The 22,205-nt window shown below is 39.5% G+C and overlaps 1 protein-coding gene across 1 annotated transcript in view; it reads right to left on the bottom strand.

Annotated features, from left to right (window-relative positions):
• Positions 1–22,205, bottom strand: part of UST (uronyl 2-sulfotransferase) — a 171,242-nt gene that overhangs the window by 51,329 nt on the left and 97,708 nt on the right. The window contains exon 5 of the mRNA XM_082049239.1: positions 13,190–13,343. Coding sequence (XP_081905365.1) covers positions 13,190–13,343 — 154 coding nt within the window. The remainder of the gene's footprint in view (positions 1–13,189; positions 13,344–22,205) is intronic.

Genomic DNA, 22,205 nt, shown 5'->3' with positions numbered 1-22,205 from the left:
CTGCTGCTGCAGCTGGGGGTGGTTTCTGCTCTGCTGCCTCTATTTCCTTTCCCTAGTTATAAACTTCCCCGTGCTGAACAGTTCTAATGCTTTTCTGGAAAATTACTGATCCTCAGCATCATTCGCAGCACTGCCATTCCTCATGGCAGCCACAAAATGGAACAAACATATTGATTCCACTTTTCAGACAAGACTATCACTCTATTGACAACTCCAAGTATATAAACGCTCCTAAAATTGAGGTTCAGAGGCATAATTGATGTTCCTATTTGCCTCGTTTTTAATTTTCTGAATCTTGAGTTATGTGCTGAAGTTCTTTCTACCACTGTGAAAAACAAAACCATGCCTTCCTCCTCATATGGGAACCCAGAATCTTTCAATGCCCTCATCTCAGGTGCTAAAAAGCACAGCAAGTAACAAGATCAATTATAAGATCATGGAGGTTAATAACCCTGCTGGAAGGAGAACAAAAAGTGTAAAATCTGCTTATTTTCTTCCTGTTTTTCAAAGACATCATCCCTTCGGATTAGATTTTATTTTTTCCTGCAACCACTGATGAGAACTTTAGTTCTGTTCACTTCCTTTTTTTCTTTTAAAGAGAACAGAAAATTAATTTTTTTAAAAAAATCTCATTATTTAGCAGTCCATATTCACCATGGAAAGTTTCCTATTTGCCACTGGTTAGTAGATTTTTCCTCAAGAAAAAGGAAATTACTCCTGACAAGCTCAGTTATGAATAGTGGCTGACTTTGCTTGGATTAAAGTTCATAGGAAAAAGTTGTGTTCGAGGTAACCTGACTAGACTGTGTTTCAATAATTCACTGAGCAGTAGGCAGCTTTGCTGAAACAATGGGGCTCCATTTTTCCAGAGTCCAGAACAACAAATAATCAGCTAAACACCCTTTGTTGCAGGGTTTTTTGGTGCTTTGTTTTTGATTTTATGTAAAGCAACTACAGTTACAAGGAACAGAGGAACTTTGAAAATACTAGTCAACAAGAAAAAAAAAAAAAAAAGAATGCTTAGAATAAAACCAGAAAAAGTGAACACTGCTTTTACTTCAAATGAGAATTTTCCTATCTTGTTCATGGGCAATGTGTTTCTCAACTGACAGAGAAGGTCTGCCGCTTATTCTGAAAGATGGAATTGTACCTTTTTATTCAAGACAGGCCCCCACCATTCCCATGACAGCTCGCAACCACACAGTCTTCAGCAAATTGGCGAGGGACACGTATATTTTCGAGTAAGATAATTCAACTTTAAATAGTCATGTTAAAGGAAAAAAAAAAAGCACATTTGAAACAGCTGATACCTGTTCCTTATGTTCGCTCATTTCTTTCTTTAAATAAACTGGAATCATAAGAACGATGAAAAAGATGAGCTCCTGACAGCAGTAGCCTTCCTTACTTGACTGACTATATGGAAACAATGGCCAAATACCCCAAACCCCAACTCAATGTCAACAAATACAGGTTTGCAGTTTGTCACAGTCTATTCCCTCATGTTTTCTTCTGGCAACATCATCTCACCAAGTTATGCAAAGCTGCTTTTATACTTCTCTTTAGAATTCAAGTAACATCCACCACAAAAAGGCTGAAGGAATCAGGGTGTGCAGACCTTTTTGAAGGACTCCTGTGAGCATCAGTATCCCTCAGATGCCTAGGGTTATTTCCATTGGGTTTCCATTTCATTAAGGTGCCAAGATGCCTTAGAGCATGTGGTTTGAAACCATCCTCGTTTCAGGGCACAGAAGCCATTAGTCTTCCCAAAGCTCCTGCACTAAGCAACTGTCTGGCAAAGAAGACAATACATCGTCTCATTGTCCAAAGTCCTTCATCCTTTCATATTCCCCCTCAGTAAAAAATGGTAGGAGAGGACATCTAATGCAAGCCTGGAACCTCCATACTAAAAAAGTTAATTTAACTAAAGCCGTTAGTATGCTGATAACCTCATAACACAAATAACGTTCTTGCAAAAAAAATGAAACAAACAAAAAAATATACAAAACTCTACAGACAAAAAATAAAAACAAAAGCATCTGCAGCAGTATCCTTTATGCCACGATGGAAAATCTGCTTTCTGGAACATCTGACACCTGAAGAGAACTCCTGTGGGAAAGCACACCAGCTATTTGCCAGGCAGGGCCAAGGAGCTGGAGAGAACATCCCAATCCAGTTGCCAACACAAACCTATGGCATTTGGTTGTTGTTTTGTAGAAACATGAATGCACATTCCTACATCACAGGAGCATACTGAAGCATACAGAGCAAGACTAGACAGCCAGCACCCATTTTTTGGAAAAAACTATTCCCCAGTTCAGATCTGCTCATTTTGTAATGAGACAGAAACAAAAACTAAATTTGCACCTTTGTCCTTCATTTTCCCCATTGTACAAAAGGTTCTTTATCTGCGTGTGTGTAGTCAGTCGGGATTTGTAGTCAATTTTATTCTTAAATGAAGAGAAAAAATAAACACTACTCAGTATGCAGTGCATTGTGTTCACAATGTTGTGAAGACAAGACCCTTAAAATTTAAATCTTTTCATCACATTTACTTACTACTAACGCTACATTGTCTTCATGTAGCTGTGCTCCAGCAGGCCCTGGGGTCCATGCGAGATGGAACCAGGCACAAGGTTTCACTCGGTTTGACTGAATATGAGTTAATTTTCTTCATGCAGTTAGAAACCCTTCTTTTTCATAGCTAGCATGGTCATTATTTGAACTTAGTTTGAGAACAAGAGAGAACACCCTGGGACAGAGTCAGTGTTTTTAATTGCTCTGGTCTGAGTGCCAAGGATGTTCTGAGCACCCTGTTTACAGGTGTGAGGCGTCAAGGAAGTGGGGCATGGATAGGGCAGAGCTTGACTGACATCCAGACTGATCAATAAGAGTATTTCATCCCATCAGTGTCATGCTTCATATTTTAGGAGAGCTGGGATCTTCTGGTTGCTCTCTCTCACTTCTTGACTTTCTTCGCTCTCTTTGTCAGAGCTGGGAGAGTTCTGTTTGAGACGTTTAGTTTGGCCTTTTGCCATCCCGCTGTTTTGCAGAGGCCTCTGGGCCTTTCTGCCTTTTTCCTCTTTTCTCTCTCTGGGATCGGCTGTTGGGACCAGGTTTTGCTTCCTGGGACTGGCTGCTCAGTGTGAACGGAGTTTGTGAGGAATTGCATTGAGTATCTTTTATTTTATATTCTATTTCTATTATACATATATATATATATATATTTACTAGTAGTATATTAGTATTTTGTTATTCTATTGAACTGTGCTTATCTCAGCCCAAGTTTCTCCCTTCCCTTTTGATTCGCTCCCCTATTTGGGAGCGTGGGGAGGGGGATGATTGAGTGGCTATCGTGATTGTATTACTAGCTCAGGTTAAACCATGACAGTAGCCTAGAATAAACCCTGGAGACTTCAGAAGAACTAGGACAAACTAAGTCTTGAGTATGTCTGGGCACCAAATGTCCTTTTTTCCTGCAACATGCCATCTCTGCTTCCATGTGGTTTCAAAATAAACTACTTCAGAGCCTTAAAAATACAGAATTCACAAGTGTGACCCTGTCATTCTGCAGTCAACAGAAGAGTCCACACCACTACCAAAAATTACATGATAGGAAAATATTTTATTGACAACAAACACCTAAAGCCCAGGAAAATCTTGGATACTTTCAGAAAAACATGGCTATCCATCACCATGTCAGCCACACACCACAGGCAGGCAGTTCTCCTAACCCCACCACCCTGAATTCTCCCTGCCATCCACCAGCTCAGAGCTTCAGCTTTGCTTTAGCTAACGAGTTACAGAGATCAGGATTTCACTTTATTTCACTTCACTGGCAATGCTGTAAGCCAGAAAACTCATGTATAAACCACAAAAAGGAAAGAGGAAGGAGAATGACAGACAAGGAATAAAACGGGCTAATAAACTCGGTTTTATTCTCATGGGTTGTCAGTTCCTGCAGGATTTGACACCTATAGAGTGAATATCTGACTGCTTGAAATTACATTATCACGCCACAGCCTGAACACGTTCAATATATTGGCAGTAAGGGGATGGTTGCCTCTCTCTGCCCTTCCTCTATCAAGAGGACTAAAAGGTTCTGCCGTTTCCTTCCCCATCACACTACCAATAAAATAGTTTTCATTTAAGGTGGTTAGAGCATAAAGTAACAAGAAAAGGGAAACAGGTTTACTCCTAGCAAGGAGTGTACATAGAAGGGTGTTTCGTAGGGTTTTCTAGGGAAGGCTACCCTGATTTCATTAGACAAGTCTTGAAAACATTTTAAATTAAACACAAATGCAATACCAAACATTTCAAAAAGTCAGACTTCTGCTTCTAAATATACACCCCTCCACCCCATAAGTCTATATGATCTTTTTAAAACAGACTATTTGCTGGTCAATTTGAAAATTTATACTAACTGAAACGGAAATTGGAGGCACTCTTTTCTTCTGGATGATAAAACATTGAAGTTCTAAAAACTGTTCTGTTTCAACTTTAGACAAACAAAATATATAATTAATTTTACTTGATGACTGCTAAAGACTACTCCCCACCTTCACAATGCACAAAATGTTGGACTACGCACTGAAGATAACATTCACATCACACAGATTCTCTTGTTTCCATTCACCTGCAATGGTTACTTGCCAGCTAATTGTCATTAAGTCATCACTTACTGGGAACCATTAAAGTGTCTCCTTAAATATGTCTTCCTGTTGCTTTCACATTAACAGAATACATGAGAACTGAAAATGCAAATACTCAAATCAAGACTTACAAAAACTATCAAAACACCTGAAACTCACCCATTCCGAAACTACCGTACATCAAAATCAAGAGACTCTACTTTGTGGAAAGCATGCACTGAAAAAAAAAACCCTTAAAGCCACTCTCTTCAGGATTTTCACATCTTCTGTTTTGGTACCTTTGCTATTAGCAGTTCATAAAGTAAACTTGTAAATGAATTTCACACTTGAAATGTATTAGTATCTTAGCTTTTTAAGATAAATTTGAGAATAGTCATGACAACATTAACAATTGAGAGCTTAAACGTCAGTTTGGAAATCGCAAAAAATTCATTTGATGAGCAGAGCTGTAAGACAATGAAACCTTAGGCACTATGGCATGATACCCAAGAACACTCAAATGCTTTGAAGTCAAGATACAATGCATTCAACCGGATATGTCTCTAATGGTAACTATCTTATATAAGTCACCTAGCAGTAGAATTCATTTTTAAGTATGTAATGATGAAGTTTGGTTTTGACTTTCCCATAGCAGTCACTAATTTCAGAAAATCAGTATGGGATATGAGGAACATCTACTGTATGCACGGGACCCTTTTTTGGATACACCTGAGGCTCTGGCTACGCACTCACCAGAGATTTTCTGATGAAGAGATCTTGCCTTCATCATTAATAACCTTTGAGGGCTACGTATTTACTATTTTAAAATAGAACAGAGCAGAGTAGAATAGAATATTTCAGTTGAAAGAGATCTACAACGACCATGTAGTCCAACTGCCTGACCACTTCCAAGCTGGCCAAAAGTTAAAGCATGTTATTAAGGCCATTGTCCAAATGACCCTTAAACACTGACAAGACTGGGACATCGATCACCTCTCTAGGGAGCCCATTCCACTGTTTGATGATCCCCTCCGTAAAGAAATGTTTCCTAAAATATTTCCTTTTTGAATACATATAAACTGTTATCCACAACAACGTTCAGCAAGGACTCCCACAGCTTAACTACATGTTGTCCAAACCATTGCATCTTTCTGCTCTTTCCTGGATCTGGCAACTGCCCATTTCATTTGGGATCTTCTAGGTCTTGCACTGAAACAGCCCACAAGCAATCATCCGTGATGCAACTTTTCCATGCCTCCTGCAAATGTGTCTTCTCATATCCTTTCTCTTGTTTACTTCTTCCTCATCTGGAGTCCTAGTCTTCATCAATCCTTGTATGGAAATTATTCCATCCTTTCATCATTGCTCCTCCCTGTTTCTGTGTATTTTCCAGTTCTTCCAAACCCATTTCAGGAACAGGAGATCACACATGAGAAATGAAAGAAGTCAAATGCAGCGACGCTACAGATTTATACACAATGAGGTTCTATGTTTTGTTCTCTATTGCTTTTGATTTGTCTTTTTCTGAGTGTTACTGAGAACTGAGATGATGCTATGGTAGAATCATCCACCACACACACAAGATTGCATTCCTGTCTGGCAACAGTCTTCTGAGAATCCATCATCTTCTATGTGAAATATGCATTATTCCCCCCATCCCCCAAACCACTTTCCTGCGTCCACTGAAAGCAAGGCTGCCTTTTATCCCTCGGCTACACAATAATGCTCCTTTCTGTTCTTGTTTCAACCTCCAAAAATATATCTCCTGAAAACATACATGGATGTACCCTTTTCTCTTATACAGTTTATGTGGCCTTAGAAGGCCAGCATCAATACATTAGACTCTTTGTTCTGTGTTTGGGATTTTCCACTCTACAAACAATAGCTTCCTATAGAGAAACTGGAGAAAACTAGTTCCTCAGACTACCACAACATGTAAAAACCAAAAAAGAACATCAAGAGCTATCCCACATTCATGCTCAGAAAGGCATAAATAACAAACTTGGCAGAATCACCATAAAAATGAAGATTCATAATTCTCAACTTACTTAAAAAGGTCTTTAAACAAATTACTATGTATACAAAGGTCTTAAATAACATATACTGCTTATTGGTGGTGCTAAGACCCTGTAATAATGTTAAGTTTAAATAAGAACGTAAGTACTTAGTAACTGAGACTCTGCTGTTACTTGGCTTCTAGTTTCTTGTGTTTTTTCTAAATATTTGCAACAGCCATAAATTTTCAGACCAGTACAATGTTGCATGAAAAAAATACTTCAAGTTTTTACATTCTGAATGAAAATATTGTGGTTATCCTGCATCCTGCCTCCACTAAAAAGACAAGGAATGGTATTAATAAAATTCAGATCTTTTTATTTCTTTGCGATTAATATAAGTATGTATTATGAATTACAAGAAAGATTTTAGTGCTGCAATCTTAACCAATGGTATATTGCTTATTTATAATGTGTAATTGGCTCAGACCAGTAAAGGAAAACAGATTAGGAAGGCATATTTTTTCACTCTCATATAATTGCATAAAGCTGCAATATTTGGAATGCAAACTCCACAGGGGAACATTAAAAAATATTGGTTTGTAAATTAAAGTCACGGAAAAGTAAATGTCTAGCCATGAAAACATTTCCTTTAATATTACATTTTATAAGTTGTTTAATCAGTCTCTCCTCCAGCTGAGGTCTGAATTATCATTAACTTTGTGGCTCAATAAATTATTAATACAAAATGGGAGAATCTAAGGGAAAGATGGTGCTTTAGAGCACAGACAGCAGATGAAGAGTTACAAAAACAGGCCAGAAATTTTGCTGTGGAGAGTTAATGCAGTAAAAGGGAACAGCTGGAGACTATTAACAGCTCTCATTGGAGGGAAGAAGCAGCAAACTGTTCTGCTGGGGTCAGCTGACAGGTGGCTGCATTTCTGCCATGCCCTCCTGGCAGCCCCATCCCCACCACAGAGACTGATGCTACTGTGGGATCCCCCAAGCAGCTCCACTCCACATCGGGACACCTTGTGGGACGTCCAGTGATCAATTCAAACCATCTCAGCACCGACATATAACACAGGGAGCAAAATGACTACTATATGTACGGAGATAAGCTAGGGAAAACACTGAGGACGCATAAAATGTTTAGTCTCTTAACTACAGCTCAGAACCCAGCTGCACTTTTTGATGTATATATTTAACTCTCTAATATCTGGTTTGTGCTGCACAGACATAGGCAATTTTTTTTAACCTTTGCATGCCTTAGATTTCCAATCTGAACAATGTTAACCAAGTTCACTAGACCCTCCCCAAAAGTTCCAAGGTTCAATCAACAAACACATGTAGCCCTTTTGTGACGTACTCAGCAGAAAAATCCCATATAGATATGAAACCTCTTCTCCCCGCTCCACCAAACCAGCAGGCAGGCAATTCTCCCACTGCCTTTTTTTTATACAGAAACACACAAGAGTGACAGTCAGGAGGTGCAGGCATGGATTCCATACCATGGTCTCTCCTGGAGGCCATGTCCCTGGCAGACTGAAAAGCTCCGCGAAATGTACCTAAAGTCATGAAGGAGAAAGCTCAATGTGTTACTACTGATGACAATTCACAATACAATTAGCCATGGTTAAATATTTCTGTTATCCAGATAAAGACAGGAACCCAGACAGCTAGCTGCCAGCAGAAAACCAATGCAACTTGTAAAAGAATATTTTTCATTGTAGATAAAAATTTGGAGATAAACATAATAAAACTGGCTAAGCATATTTAGTGAATATTCTTATGTTAATGAAAAACAATGTACTCATAAATATAAATTCTCAAAATTCGGGAATACAAAAAAAAAATTTCTATGGAGTTTAACCATTCAGCTTTTTCTATAAGTTCGTTTGAACTTCAGGATATAACCTAAACAACATTGGTTTAAATATTTAGCAAGAAAAGCCAATCTTTGCCACAAGAAAGGTCTCTACTGCAATAAATTTGACTTGTAAGTTCCCTGATGTTCTTTGAATTTTACCTCCCTCTTTTGCGGTAATTCTAAGACGCTGTTAACAAATATTTTAACATTTAATTTAAAAGACAAAAAGACCGGTGCTCCTTTATGGGATTACTTGCATGAGTAATCTTTAGTGTAACCAAGGCTGAATATTGTTAGAATATTTTTATTTTTACCTGAAGAAAGCATATTTCTTTTCAGAGGTGAAGCTGAAAGACTATGCTGAGCATGACAGAGATGTGGTGCAAACTCAACTGCTAACTGTAACAAAAATGTGAAACGTCCTATAGGAAGATGAGAAGTTAGTAATTTACTGAATGATCATTTTTTACACAAAACCTCTCTCTTCTGAAAAATTAGCTCAAAGACATTTAGATCTTGTACTTGACTGAGTTAGGAGCCATGCTATTCATGAGCCTAACACAGATCAGAATCGCATATAACCAGATTTCCTCCAATCCAGGCAACAATACACAGCCCACACTGCTTCACACACCCCTTCAGCCTTAGCTTAGATCAAAGTTTTAGCAAGTATTAAGGAAAAATGAAAACCCCATACATACCTTTTATATTTGATGCCTCACACTGCAGTTGTAATAAATACTAGGTAATTACTAACAAACCTTCTGGAAAGGACAATTTTAATATAAATTTTCAAATATTTATGGTAGTCCCTTTCTTTACCAGGAGTACTTGCTATCTTCTGCACTTTTAAGCCTTAAACTAAATCATCTGGTGCATATTTTTCTTCTGCTTGGTACCAGCTGCACTGATAAGGGGTTACTTGCTTTATTGAAGTGTATTTACTTGCAGTACTCTAGGTCAACCTCAAACACATTCACTACTATGGATTTAAATTAACTTATATGAATTTATCTCATCTTACAGGACCATAAGGTAGGGTGACACTCACATGAATGTGCTTGAGACTCAACCTGAGGCGCTCGCCACCGTTTCAGACCATCACCTCTCTGCCATATTCCAAGCTAATGTGTTGCCACTATTTATTTTGGGGAAGCCTGGAAGTGATCTCTTTAGGTGACTGACAGTAACTCACTCTAGCAGAGAAAGCACTGGGTCAGGGCAAGGAACTGGTTGACCTGGGTGGAAAATCTCACATGGCAGCAACTGCCTCTGCCGTATCTGACTCGTGAATAAAGGGCTTGTTTTGTACCCTGGCTTTCAATTAAGTTTTGGTAAACACAGACATTTAGCGAAACATTTAAGACAATTTATCTGACTCCTGAAGGAGTAGTTGTTTTCTCTGGAACAGAGTCAAAGCCTGAAGCTCTATTCAGAGAAAATTTCAAATGATCAGTGAATGGTGGAAATTTCTGTCTCCATTTCTGATCTTTGCAATGTCAGCAGTTCAGATTTAAGTTAAACAGTGCTCCCTTTTTTTCTTAAGAATCAGAACTGAGGAGAGGGAATGCCTCCATTAAGGATATAACAACCCCACAGCCAAGCAGGAGTTCATCAGGCACCATACCTGATCTGCAAATGCGTCTCCTCTCTTAAGAGCTCACTTTATAGAGGTGCTGAGCTCCCACATTTTCACACTACGATTTCTGAGAGAAAACATGCACTGCCCCTCAGCTTTTCAAGGGAGAGGGCCAGTGTTGGCAGCTATTGACTAAGGTGCCAGGATGGCCTGGAAAGGTTCCCAGTTGCCCACACCACCTTTCCAGAGGTGGGAAGGCAGGAACATTATGGTTGAGAAAAGCACAATTAGCCCCTAATATCCCAGTTTCAAAAGATGTATAATACACCTTTCTGAAGGCAAAGCTGTCTCTCCCGGTAAAACAGAGGAGCTACATGCACAGCTTCTCCAGTCCATCTTGTAAGCTGGTAAGTGATGTCAACACAAGGCTTCTCATGCTCTTTGGAAATGAACTCAATGTTGGGGAGCAATCAGCAGTTTTGTATTTTTCTAACTGTTGATCAGAGGCATGATGGAAAAGTAAAAGCTGCTTCTATCCCTCTCCCGCTTTCACATATCTGCTCACAGTCAGGCAACACCTCATCCCAAATTTCTTGGGTTTAATACTTTGATCAATATAGAAACAAATACGCTAAATTTAAGCTTATCCTTTAAATAGTCCCCTGTAAAAAAGCAATGCTTTATGGTGAGTTTTCAATTAAAAAAACCCCAAAATTAGGAAAGAACTTGTGAAAGGTAGGAAGCCAGCAATCAGGCCAGTCATCAGTCCTGTGATAAAGGGCTGTAATAGCTCATGCTCGGAGGCAAGACCGGCTGCTTACTTTCTTCATAGCTAGATTAGGCAATTGATTTAGCAGACTTCTGAGGCTACCATTCCACAAAACCTATTACCTGAGTTTAAAATGTATGCCAGCAGATTTCCTTGCACCACTCAGGAAGAGATTAAAATGCAGTCATGCAATATATTATGTGGTTGGATAGCACAAGTCTTAAAAATGCTTAACATTTGGAATGAGGGGCTTTTGTTAAAATGAATTTCACTGGCAGGTAGCCTATACATTACTGCGACAAGAGCAACTGCCCTCTTTGAGCAGTGCAAGTGACAGGCAAAATCTGTCAAGGAGGGATGGAGGACAGATTCCAAAAATGTTTCTAGGATTCCAACACTGACTTACCAATAGATAATAACAAAATGAAAAAGCACAAAGGCACCATCAGTGCCTCAGACCAACAAACTGCCTTTTGACCAAAATGACTACTGTCCTCAGATGGCCACTTTTTATTTCCTTTTCGTTTTAGCTTTCATACTGATCTGTGTATGTGGACACGTCTGTGTGCATGGAAAGAATTGATTTCTTAACTAATATCCCAATGCAAACAAAAATGCAAGGTGGTTTCTATTAACTTTTAAACCAAAATAAACAACAGGAATTAGAGCTATTCATTTCAGTTCTGCTTGAAGTAAAATTTCACTGCCTGTACACATCACATCTTAAACTCCACAGGCACTACTGGATTAATACCAGCTTTTACAGAGTCAGTCAGTCATGAGAGGTGCCTATCAATGCATGTTCCACTTCAAATGAGAAGCAGAGGCACTCAGAATGAAGTACAGACTGTACCACTCATTTTCAACATTTTCAAAAAAGAAAACATGACAGTGCTAAAAAAAAATATGAATGGAATAAAACATCCACCTCGCACTCATTTCTGCAACCCCCCTGTCCCGGTCACAGACGAGGAAGCAAAAGTCCATGCACATGGGCGTGCAAAGCTGTTGGGACTGCCTTCCAGCTCTGCACACCAGGAGGTCAAAGCCTGCTCAGCTGATGCAGAGACCTCTTCAGTATTTCTAGACATATAGCAAATAAGGAACCCTTTTCATCATTATATCCCTATAGTAGACACCATTAAAGTTTAAGGCTATACATAGTTATGCTGATACCCTCGCCCATTCAGTTATTCAGAATTATCTGTTCACAGGGCTTTGCATGACAAACAACAGTAGTAAAGTACGAAAGAAATCAACACAGCCCTGTCTTATGGAAAAATATCCAGCCCTCCTTGGATCCATGTGACCTCAGCTAGGACTGAAAGGTGTTGCGTGGCAGTCGTTCAGAGCTGTGCTCTACGGCTCATCCACACTACACCTTGTACTCTACTGCCCCTCCAAAACATCATCAAAACATCCTCTCTCTTTGGTCTCCAGAAGCCACAGGGGAACAGCCCACTCTTGTTTTGACATTACATCTGGCCTGAAACATTTCGGAGCAGACCATCAAGCTGTCCTGTCACCGCTGTGTGAACCATCTGCAGGTTCACGTGTGGCTGAAGGCTGAGTCAAATCAAACTGGATCTCCATTACAGAGAGGCTAAGAATTAATTCTACCATTTTGTCTTCTTAGGGAAGTGTTGGTGTCCATGCAAAGAGACCAGTAGCAAACAAACCAACCACCTCCCTAACTTCTGTGTTTCTAATTCAGCTTGTATAGAATGCCTACTGCCATGGGACCTCATTGGTGAAAAAGGCTGACAGGTGTTATGACAGTTCAGCAGCTGCACAAAATTAAAATTTATTATGAACAGCTTATCCAGCATTATTGCCACCTTCTTAATCCAAAAAGGCAACAAAACCAAACCAAGAACTGAGATCAGAGCCCTGGTATAAAGGACACTACGCACAACTTATCAGCAAGAACATTTAGAGGCTTGGGCTGAGTTGCTCCCTTTCCCAATTTTCCTCTGAGGCTGCACAGTTACAGACACAATTTCAACCTAAAAATCTGTCTGAATATTCACAGTGCTAAATTTAGGCAGAATTATTACGCCTGACCACTATAAAGTACAAATCCAATGCAGTGAGGGGACCATAATTCAATGGTGGCAACCTGGGACTTGCTGTCAGTTTATACAAGATCAAACTGGATCACTGAATTCATCAGCAACACTCTACATACTAAAGCTGACCAAACTGAGGACCAGGCAAGACAAAAACAGAGGAAAAAAACACAAGACGGAAGATTCCTCAGTCTCCCACTTTTCAAGCATCCAGTTTGAACATCAGCATTATGTAGTGATGCTGGGAAATCAGTAATCAGAGCCTTTCGTTTTAACATACCAGATATCTTTCCTCCTGTCTCATGCTGGGGGTACGGATCATGTGATTCTGTTCTCCTCTCCAGTCTCCGAAACGTCGAAAAAAATAATTGGATAAAAATCGATTGACAGGATCTCTAATAATATTGATGTACACTGGCTGGTCTCCTCCAAACCTGGTGGGAAGAAAAACAGGTGAATCTCATCAGAAGGTTCCACACAGGCACACGCATCCATTTCTCATCTGAATGTTTTCAATTTACTCTCTGCAGAAGTTCAGATTTTTTACAAGGTTAGGAGTGAAACTGAGAAGCTTACAACTAGCTACCAAAACTTTGTAAAAGCATGCAAGATCTCTTTAGGAGTAATCGTAAGTATGATACCAAGTTGTGTACTACAAACATTTTATTTTAAGACTCTTTTTTCCACTGTGTCGAAAGTTTTGTTTCTTGAGTTTTCTCCTTGCTGTTTTTCAGATGAAGAACCTTCTGCAGCTGAATCTAAGGATGAGCATTTCTTCTTCTCCACACACGTTTCAAACCTGGAAAGTAACGTCAGAGCAAGCACTGCCTGACACCAATGGCCATAAGGCAGCCTTGGATCACCTTCACCTGGACAGTGAGCATTGTAACATGCAAACGATTTTGCAACATTCAAGCCTATTTCAAAATGCTTCCTTTGGATGAACTGACAGATATGCATGGAATTTTCATCTTTATATATGCTGTATCTTGTGCAGACCTTTCACCCCCAGCCTGCACCTCTGGCTGGATTTGAGGTTATTTCAGGGTAATGCAATGGCCTATCCTTGTACTGCACTTCATGAAGATTATTTTTTAAAAAGTCAATATGAAAATTCCTGCTTCAAAAGAGAAATTAAGTATCAATTTCAAGTACATACAAATCCAAGGAAAATGAAAGGGTAAAACCAGCTGTGATCAGGCTCCACACAAAAGCAAAATGCAGCAGAGGTACCTGCAATTTAGAGAGGAGAAGATACCCTGTTTTCCCCCAAAAAAAAGACTGACCCCAAAAATAAGCCCTGGCATGATTTTTCAGGATTTTTGAGGATGCTTGAAATATAAGCCCTACTCCAAAAATAAGCCCTTGTTACAGTTCACAAAAAAGTCAATTTAAATAGTATCCAGGCAGCTATATGTGTAAAAAAGTAGTAAGTTTTGGAGCAAAAATTAATATAAGACCCTGTATAATTTTCAGGGAAACAGGGTAAACCAGAGTAACTTCATCAGCTCAACTTTACCCTCTTGTTTGCCTCCTCTTGGTAGTTAATGACAAACATCTTCAGTTTAATAGGTAGGATACAAAAAGAGGAAAGGAGGAAAAGGGAGCTTGAGAAGGTCTGTGATGATACCGTGTTTTCACAGTGCTAAAATATTGACTGAATATTTTATGTCAATATACAGCAGCAGGAGAACAGGCCTAATGAAGTAAAAAAGAAAAGCTGCTTACACTCTTCCATGGTCAAAACTGGAGGATGGACACTTATGCTATGAAACAGACTTACAGACTACATACGCTGTGAGATAAAGCAGAAAATAAAACCTTTTTGGATTGAGAAGTTCATAGGATAAATTCAACTTGGAATTTGCCTGATTCAAGAACATTAAATCATTTTGGTTGGAAAAGACCTTTAAGGATTATCGAGTCCAATCATTAATCTAACACTGTCACTAAATCATATCCCTGAGAACCTCCTGTATGCATCTTTTAAACAACTTCAAGGATGGTGATTCAACCACTTCCCTGGGCAGAGTGTTCCAATGCCTGACAACCTTTTCCATGAAGAAATTTTTCCTAATATCCAACCTAAACTTCCCTGATACAACTTAAGGCCATTTTCTCTCGTCCTACCACTTGCTACTTAGGAGAAAAGACCAACACCCTCCGTGCTACAACCTCCTTTCAGGTAGTTGTAGACAGTGATAAGGTCTCCCTTCAGCCTCCTTTTCTCCAGGCTAAACAGCCCCACTTCCCTCAGCTGCTCCTCATCAGACTTGTGCTCCAGGCCCCTCACCAGCCTTGCCCTTCTCTGTACTCTCTCCAGCACCTCAATGTCCTTCCTATGATGAGAGGCCCAAAACTGAACACAGTATTCAAGTTGGGACCTCACCTGTGCCAAGTACAGGGAGCCAATCACTTCTCTATTCCTGCTAGCCACACTATTCCTGATACAAGCCAGGATACTGTTGGCCATTTTGGCCATCTGGGCACACTGCTGGCTGATGTTCAGCCGGCTGCTGACCCACACCCCAAGGTCCTTTTCCACCAGGCAGCTTTCCAGCCACTCTTCCCTGAGCCTGTAGTGCTGCCTGGGGTTGTTGTGACCCAAGTGCAGGACCCAGCACTTGGCTTTGTTGAACCTCATGCAACTGGCCTCAGCCCAACAATCCAGCCAGTCCAGATCCCTCTGTATGGTCCTTCTACCCTCCAGCAGATCAACACTCCCATTCAACTTGGTGTCATCTTCAAGCTTACTGAGGGTGCACTCAATCCGCTCATCCAGATAATTGATAAAGAAATTAAACAGAAATGACCCCAAGACTGAGTCCTGGGGAACACCACTCATGACTGGCTGCCAGATGGATTTGACTCCATTCACCACAACTCTTTGGATCCAGCTCTCCAGTCAGTTCTTTATGCATAGCAGAGTACATCCATCCAGGCTATGAGCTGCAGCTTCTCCACTAGAATGCTGTGGGACACAGTGTCAAAGGCTTTACTGAAGTCTAAGTACACAACATCCACAGCCTTTCCCTCATCTACTAAACAGGTCACCTTGTGATAGAAGGAGATCAGGTTAGTAAAGCAGGACCTGCCTTTCATAAACCCATGCTGAGTGGTTGTCCTGTATGTGCTACATGATGGCAGTCAGGATGATCTCCATAACTTTCCCTGGCACCAAGGTCACACTGATAGGCCTGTAATTCCCTGGATTCTCCTTCCAGTCCTTGTAGATGGGCCTCACATTTGCCAACTTCCAGTCAACTGGGACCTCCCCAGTTATCCAGAACGGCTGAAAAAGGATGGAAAGTGGCTTGGTGAGCACCTCTGCCAGCTCCCTCAGAACCCTTGGGTGGATCACATCCGGCCCCATAGACTTGTGAACGTCAAAGTGGTGTAGCAACTTCAATTATGTTTCTTCCTTCTGTTCCCTCAACTTAGGACAACAATTCTTACTTAGAGCATTAACTTATGCTTTATTTTTGGGAGCTTGAAGACATAGCCATACTTAAGTATTTAAATGCTGTTCTGATGATTTTTTGAGTCACGATTTATATATTTTCTTTTAAAATGTAAAATATTAAATTAGAAGAGAGAAAACTGAAGACACGCTCCACACCAAGACAATCCTCTTGGCTTCTCTTTAACTCTTGGGTTAGATGAATAATTAAATATGTATAATAAAAGATTAGGGCTCTTCATAAATATTAAAGAACTAGCAAAACTGTTTAAAAACTGAATTCTAGTAAAAGAGAAAAATTCTATACAGTTTCAACCTGATTTTTATTCTCCATGATTCCCCAGACCACTAAATACAGTCTGCAATGGCTTGTCTCATGAATAACTATGCATATCAGTAATCTCATTGACCTCAATGTTGCAGGTTCACTGCCATAATTTGAAATTGCACAGACAGCATAAAACTTCCAAACAATCCAATTAAGAAGGCAGATGCTTCTTGCTTCCTCATTAGTGCATAGCCCAGTTTGGACTTGGGTGTGCAAGGGAAGTATCCTGAAACGAGTATCTTGAATTCTTCTTTGAGCTCGTCTTTGCTGCTTTTTGTCTTTATACAGAAATAAAACCTAAATTAAAAAAAAAAAAAAAGGTATTCTTGCAATTACCATAGGACAACGAGGACATTAAGCTTTGACAATAATTATTCAAATAGAAAGCTTTTGGTGAACACCATGGTGGGTAGCTGTGAAAAACAGATTTTTCAAGTGTAATTGCTGGCAAGAATAGGTTGCACCTAAATTACTGAACATATTATCTTCCCGCTGCTTGATACAGATCTGCAATAATCTAAAGACAGAAGGGAGTGGAGAAGAGCAAAGAAAAGGGAAAGGAATGAAGACAGCAAGAAGTGATGACCACAGCAGCAGATTGTCTTAAGACAGAGACAGAAAGTTTACAAGATCCAAAGAATCAAGAGAGCAGGGACATCCTGCCTGGCTTTTGTAGAGGATGCTAAGCCTAAATGCTCCCTAGAAGAGAGAAAACAATCAAAAGCAGACAGCTATTAGTTGGCTAGATAGAAATATTCAACACATATTGTCTTTCTGAAGAAAAAAGGAGGGGGCGGATTGCATAACCAACCCACCGAAGTGTCAGAGCCCGTCCTTTTGCGGGTAAGGTCATGTCCCTGAACATGTGAACCGTAAATTCAGTACTGACAGCTCTGAGAGAAGAGGCACATGCATGCTCATCTGTCCCAAGAGGACAGATGAGATGAGAGGTCACTCTTTCACAAAGAGCTACAGAGGAACTTCTCATTTCTGAAATGGAGACTGTGCCCCCCACAAACACAGGATAAGCTCAAACTTCTGACTTCCTACACACTGTAACCAGCCTGGTCTACAACCAGCTCCGGTTGCTCCACCAGGCAACAAGCAGGGAATCTTTAGAAAAATTAAGTCTGGTCTGGCTCTTATTCAAATCTGCATTTTTTTAAAAACATAGTTTATAATACTTCAAATTCCAACCATTTGTTTCTACAGACTGTACTGAGACTCTTTTATGGAATCTAAGCAGCACTCACATGGCATAAAGAATTCTATTAGTTAAAAATCAATAAACTTAAGCTATTTAGAGAAAAAAAGGGGGAAATCAATGCTCCATTTGTTCAGGTATGTTCTGCATATTTTTAGGTACCTATCCATCACAACATATCAAATATTACTTAGCTCTAGAGAGTGAAACTTTTCAAATTAACAACACCCACATGAAAACGGTCTTGCAAACAGTAACATATTGTGCTTTCATTATACATCATGTCACCTTATTTATATTCAAATACCTATTGTTAAGGATTCAAAAAAGGACATAATCATATTTTCCTAAGCTTGGGCAGAAGGCTTACCTGCTCTGAGTGCAATCAAGGTTGGATCCTGCATGATAATAAAGGTACCTGATCATTCTTATGCCCAGCAGCATGTTGCCACAACTGGGTAGAGATGGTGGCCATGACACCACCAATCCAGCAGAGCACTGAAAACATACACACCAATCCTCCGCAGAGCTCTCCCCTACTTAACTTCTCCTTATTTATTTAGTATACACTATTAAATCCCAGTAGCTTTAACCGCGCTGTTGTGACAGGTATATTTTTAGAGTTATCAGCAAAATAATTAGCATATTTGCAGGTTTCAATCAATGATATTTAGGTTCATTAATAATATATTCCCCCATCCTTTTTTAAATAAAACTGAATAAAAAGGCCTGAGAAGTATGCCAGATGTTGCAAGTCTGCCCCTTAGAAGAATGTCTCAAATGAATTCCAATTTTATTACTTACATGAACAAAATCTTTGTTCAAAATCTGTTACAAACCCCTTACGAGTTTAAAAAAAAAAAAAAAAGAAGAAATAAATAAATAAAAATAAACCAAAGTTATTTGCTTAGCTGTAAAATAGAAGATCTCTCAGCTTCTATGATTTTTCACTTCAATAATTTTTAAGAAAGGTTAAATAGGAAGGTATTCCTGTCACGTCACTTCAGAAGGTACGTGCATTTCCGTTCAGCACAAAACTCTTTGCACAAGCAGAAGCAGGCTCCTCCATCCCTGCAGGCAAACCACATTCCTCGAGGAAAAGACAACTCCCAACCTATCCTCTATAAGAACTTTGGCTGCCTCTTACTCATTTAATGTAAAACATCTCCCCTTAGACAAATTAGTTGGCTGCTAGAAGTTCAATATAATGGAAGCAAAGAAGAACTGACATTCACCTAATATTAATATGGATAGGCATATTGTGTCCTTCTTAGAAAGGAAGCACAATTTCCTTTTACAGCTCTGTAAAAACGAGAATCATGCACTGGAAGAGCAATTGCCCAGCAAGCTTTACACATTGATTATGTTACGACTTCATCACCTGCTCTGCAGCACAGCTCCACAGGGAGATCACGTAAAAGCGCTAATATATAACTTTCACCTTTTTAGGACTTAAATAAGATACAATCACATCAAAATCTGTCTTCTGAAAAAGGTATCTTGAAATGGAAGTTTAACATCTTGTATTAGCATGCACTTGTGACAAAGCAACCCCATTCTGCACACAAGGCAGCGGGCACCTCTGGGGTGCTCCAAGGACTCTCTCAAGGACAAGCTGCTACATTCTCTGCAAAGGTTCCCAGAGGAGTGGGCTGAGGTTCTGCCTGCCTGGGACTAAACGCTATTGCCAGCCTCCAAAACTAAGGAGTTCATCTTCTTGCTTTTGTCTGTAGTGCCTTGTTTCCAGCTTTTGCGCCTTCACCCTACCCTGTGGCTATGTTTCCAGGCTTTTCTTTGGAATTACGAGGGAAAAATGGAAAGTGAGTTGAGATAAATCTTTCCATTTCAAAACTGCACCCTTGGCTGTGGTGGCCTTGAATGGGAGGTGTGTGTGGGGTTCCAAAATGCCCAGTGGTTCAAGATTAACAGTAAAATAGTGCAAACTGGCAGCAATCTGCTCATTAATTACCTTTTCTGGAGCTGTGATTTCAAGAGTAGAAATTTCAGCTTCTAAAGTGATGTGTCTGTCTAACGTCATTGTAAAAATCACAACTGAGTCCTCTGGCGATTGCTTAGTAAACTGCCTCAGACCAGTGAATGGCTAAAATATCACACTATAAAGCCCTATATTTCTCTATTTAATTATCCTGTAAATCTCCAAGAATATTTTGTGTTGTGTTTCTGTCAGTCTTTTACATTTATGCATGATAAACAATGAGGGTTTTTTTTCCCTACGCCTTTCATTATGCTGAGGACATCAAAGTATTTTAATATATAAATGCATAATGAACAGCAAGAACAGTGAGACAAATCCTGACAGGTTCTGCATAGCATCCCCAACTCAAGAAAAGGCAACACTTGAGACAGACATACTAATTGGGATCTCATTTATGTGATGCAAAGTTACAGCTGGAAACAAGTAAGAGACAACACTAATTCTCTACCAAACACTAACAGCAGCTACAGTCAAGCTCTGCATTATTTCAAATTTCTTAATTCCAGATACCCTGTATTCAAAACTTTCCAAAGATCTGGCTCAGGATCTCTCTGCACCTTGAATTAACATATCACTATAATTCAGAGATGCAAATGTTGCACATTATATAGAGGAACAGGAAAATTAATTACAAATTGTTACAGTAAATTCCCGGCAAATAGTAGAACAGCTGATACAGCTCTTTGGAAAGTATCAAATCAACAAACATGGTGTGTTAGAAAGATACATCTTCAACATTGGATGAGATCACAGATTTGGCTGAGATAGTTACGTTCACATAAAATCTTGGGGCTTGACTTTTTAGGGAGGTTATAACACAAAACATGTTGCAAAGCACTCGGCACTGCACATTCAGCTTCTTGTATGAATACATTTCTCAAGAGTGTCACGGGTGATTCCAGCTGTCTTGTGGAAATGGCTTTTGTAGAGAGCTACTCAAGATAACGCTAAGAATGTCCATATGGAAATGGAGCTACAGTAATTCGGGTATAATAAAAAAAAAACAAACTGTAACTTGGTGGTACGTATAACGTATACAATGTACAAAATATAAAAATCAGTGTAACAGAAATTGAAAACATGGCTGACCTGTTCCACATATGAAATTTTACCTAATCACTATAAAATACGGAGCTGCGGATATCATCATGCTTGAGTCTTTGAATCTACACAGTTTAATAGGATAATTTGTGATTCAGAAGTTTAGTGCAAAACTACTGATAACACTTTCAGAAAACAAAGTTGCAGAAGGAGAGAATAATGAAGGAAGTGGTTTGCTGCTGAAGAGCCACTTGAGCCACAGCGCAAACAAGACATAAGCAAACATCATGCACTGTAGTATGGCAAATAAAATCCAAAACATCTAGAACCAGAGGACAGTCACAGGGAAGAAGCCATTCTGGCAAGGACTTCCATACCTCCACAGATTGTCAGGAACATGTGAGACCTCACAGGCCACAATAATCTTAGTTTCCCTTTTTCTGAGAAGCAGGAGCAGAGAGGAACAAAGACCCGGCACACCACTGATGTGGCCACTGACAAAGTCCATTTTAAGGAAAGAATGCACAAAGTTCACTGCAGAGTCACAAGAAGGATGAAAAAATAATGCCTTGCAATACAAAAATGTCAAGAAACTGGAAACCTTTAGCTTGAAAAGAAAATAAGGGAAAAAAACACAGAGAAGGCTGAAGTGACTGTACCATGGCATGTAATTACACATGAAAGCTTACATAGGGGAATAATGGGCAAATGTAGTCTGAGATCCAAGGAAAATAAGTCAATTGGATTTCTCTGAAGACTTAAGAGGAAAAGTAACTCTCAGTTTACAACTTGAGAGACCAATTCAGTACTGAAGAATTTACCAAGAGCAGTGGGTTCTGCATGGTGATTTTTAATCAAGACTTAAATTTTCTTCCTGAAAGATGAAAGTTTTAGCTTCAAATCTAAATACTCTGTATTGTGCATTACACAATGGTGAGAAAGACTAGAAATGACTTAGGACTGCCACAATTCATCTTCTTGCCTAAAGGGGGGATCATCTATGTAATTGCTACTACCAGCTCCAAAATCCTTAACTACAACTTATTCTGTTTTGCTGTCCTATTCAAACCTTTTTCTAAATGTCAGATCTTTCTTAAGTTACTCTCAAACTAGTAATATAATCTACAGTGTGAATGTGAGCACAGAAACCAGACAACAGTAAAAAAGGATAATTCAGGTGTTATGCCTGATCCCACCTTCCGTAACCAAATTTCAAGCAACCATCTCCATTCTGAGAATGTATTACCAGCTGAATGCAAGCTAAAAA

Source organism: Streptopelia decaocto (assembly GCF_964273445.1).
Source record: "Streptopelia decaocto genome assembly, chromosome: 3".
NCBI classification, from domain to species: domain Eukaryota; kingdom Metazoa; phylum Chordata; class Aves; order Columbiformes; family Columbidae; genus Streptopelia; species Streptopelia decaocto.
This window is presented reverse-complemented; position numbering and strand designations above follow the sequence as displayed.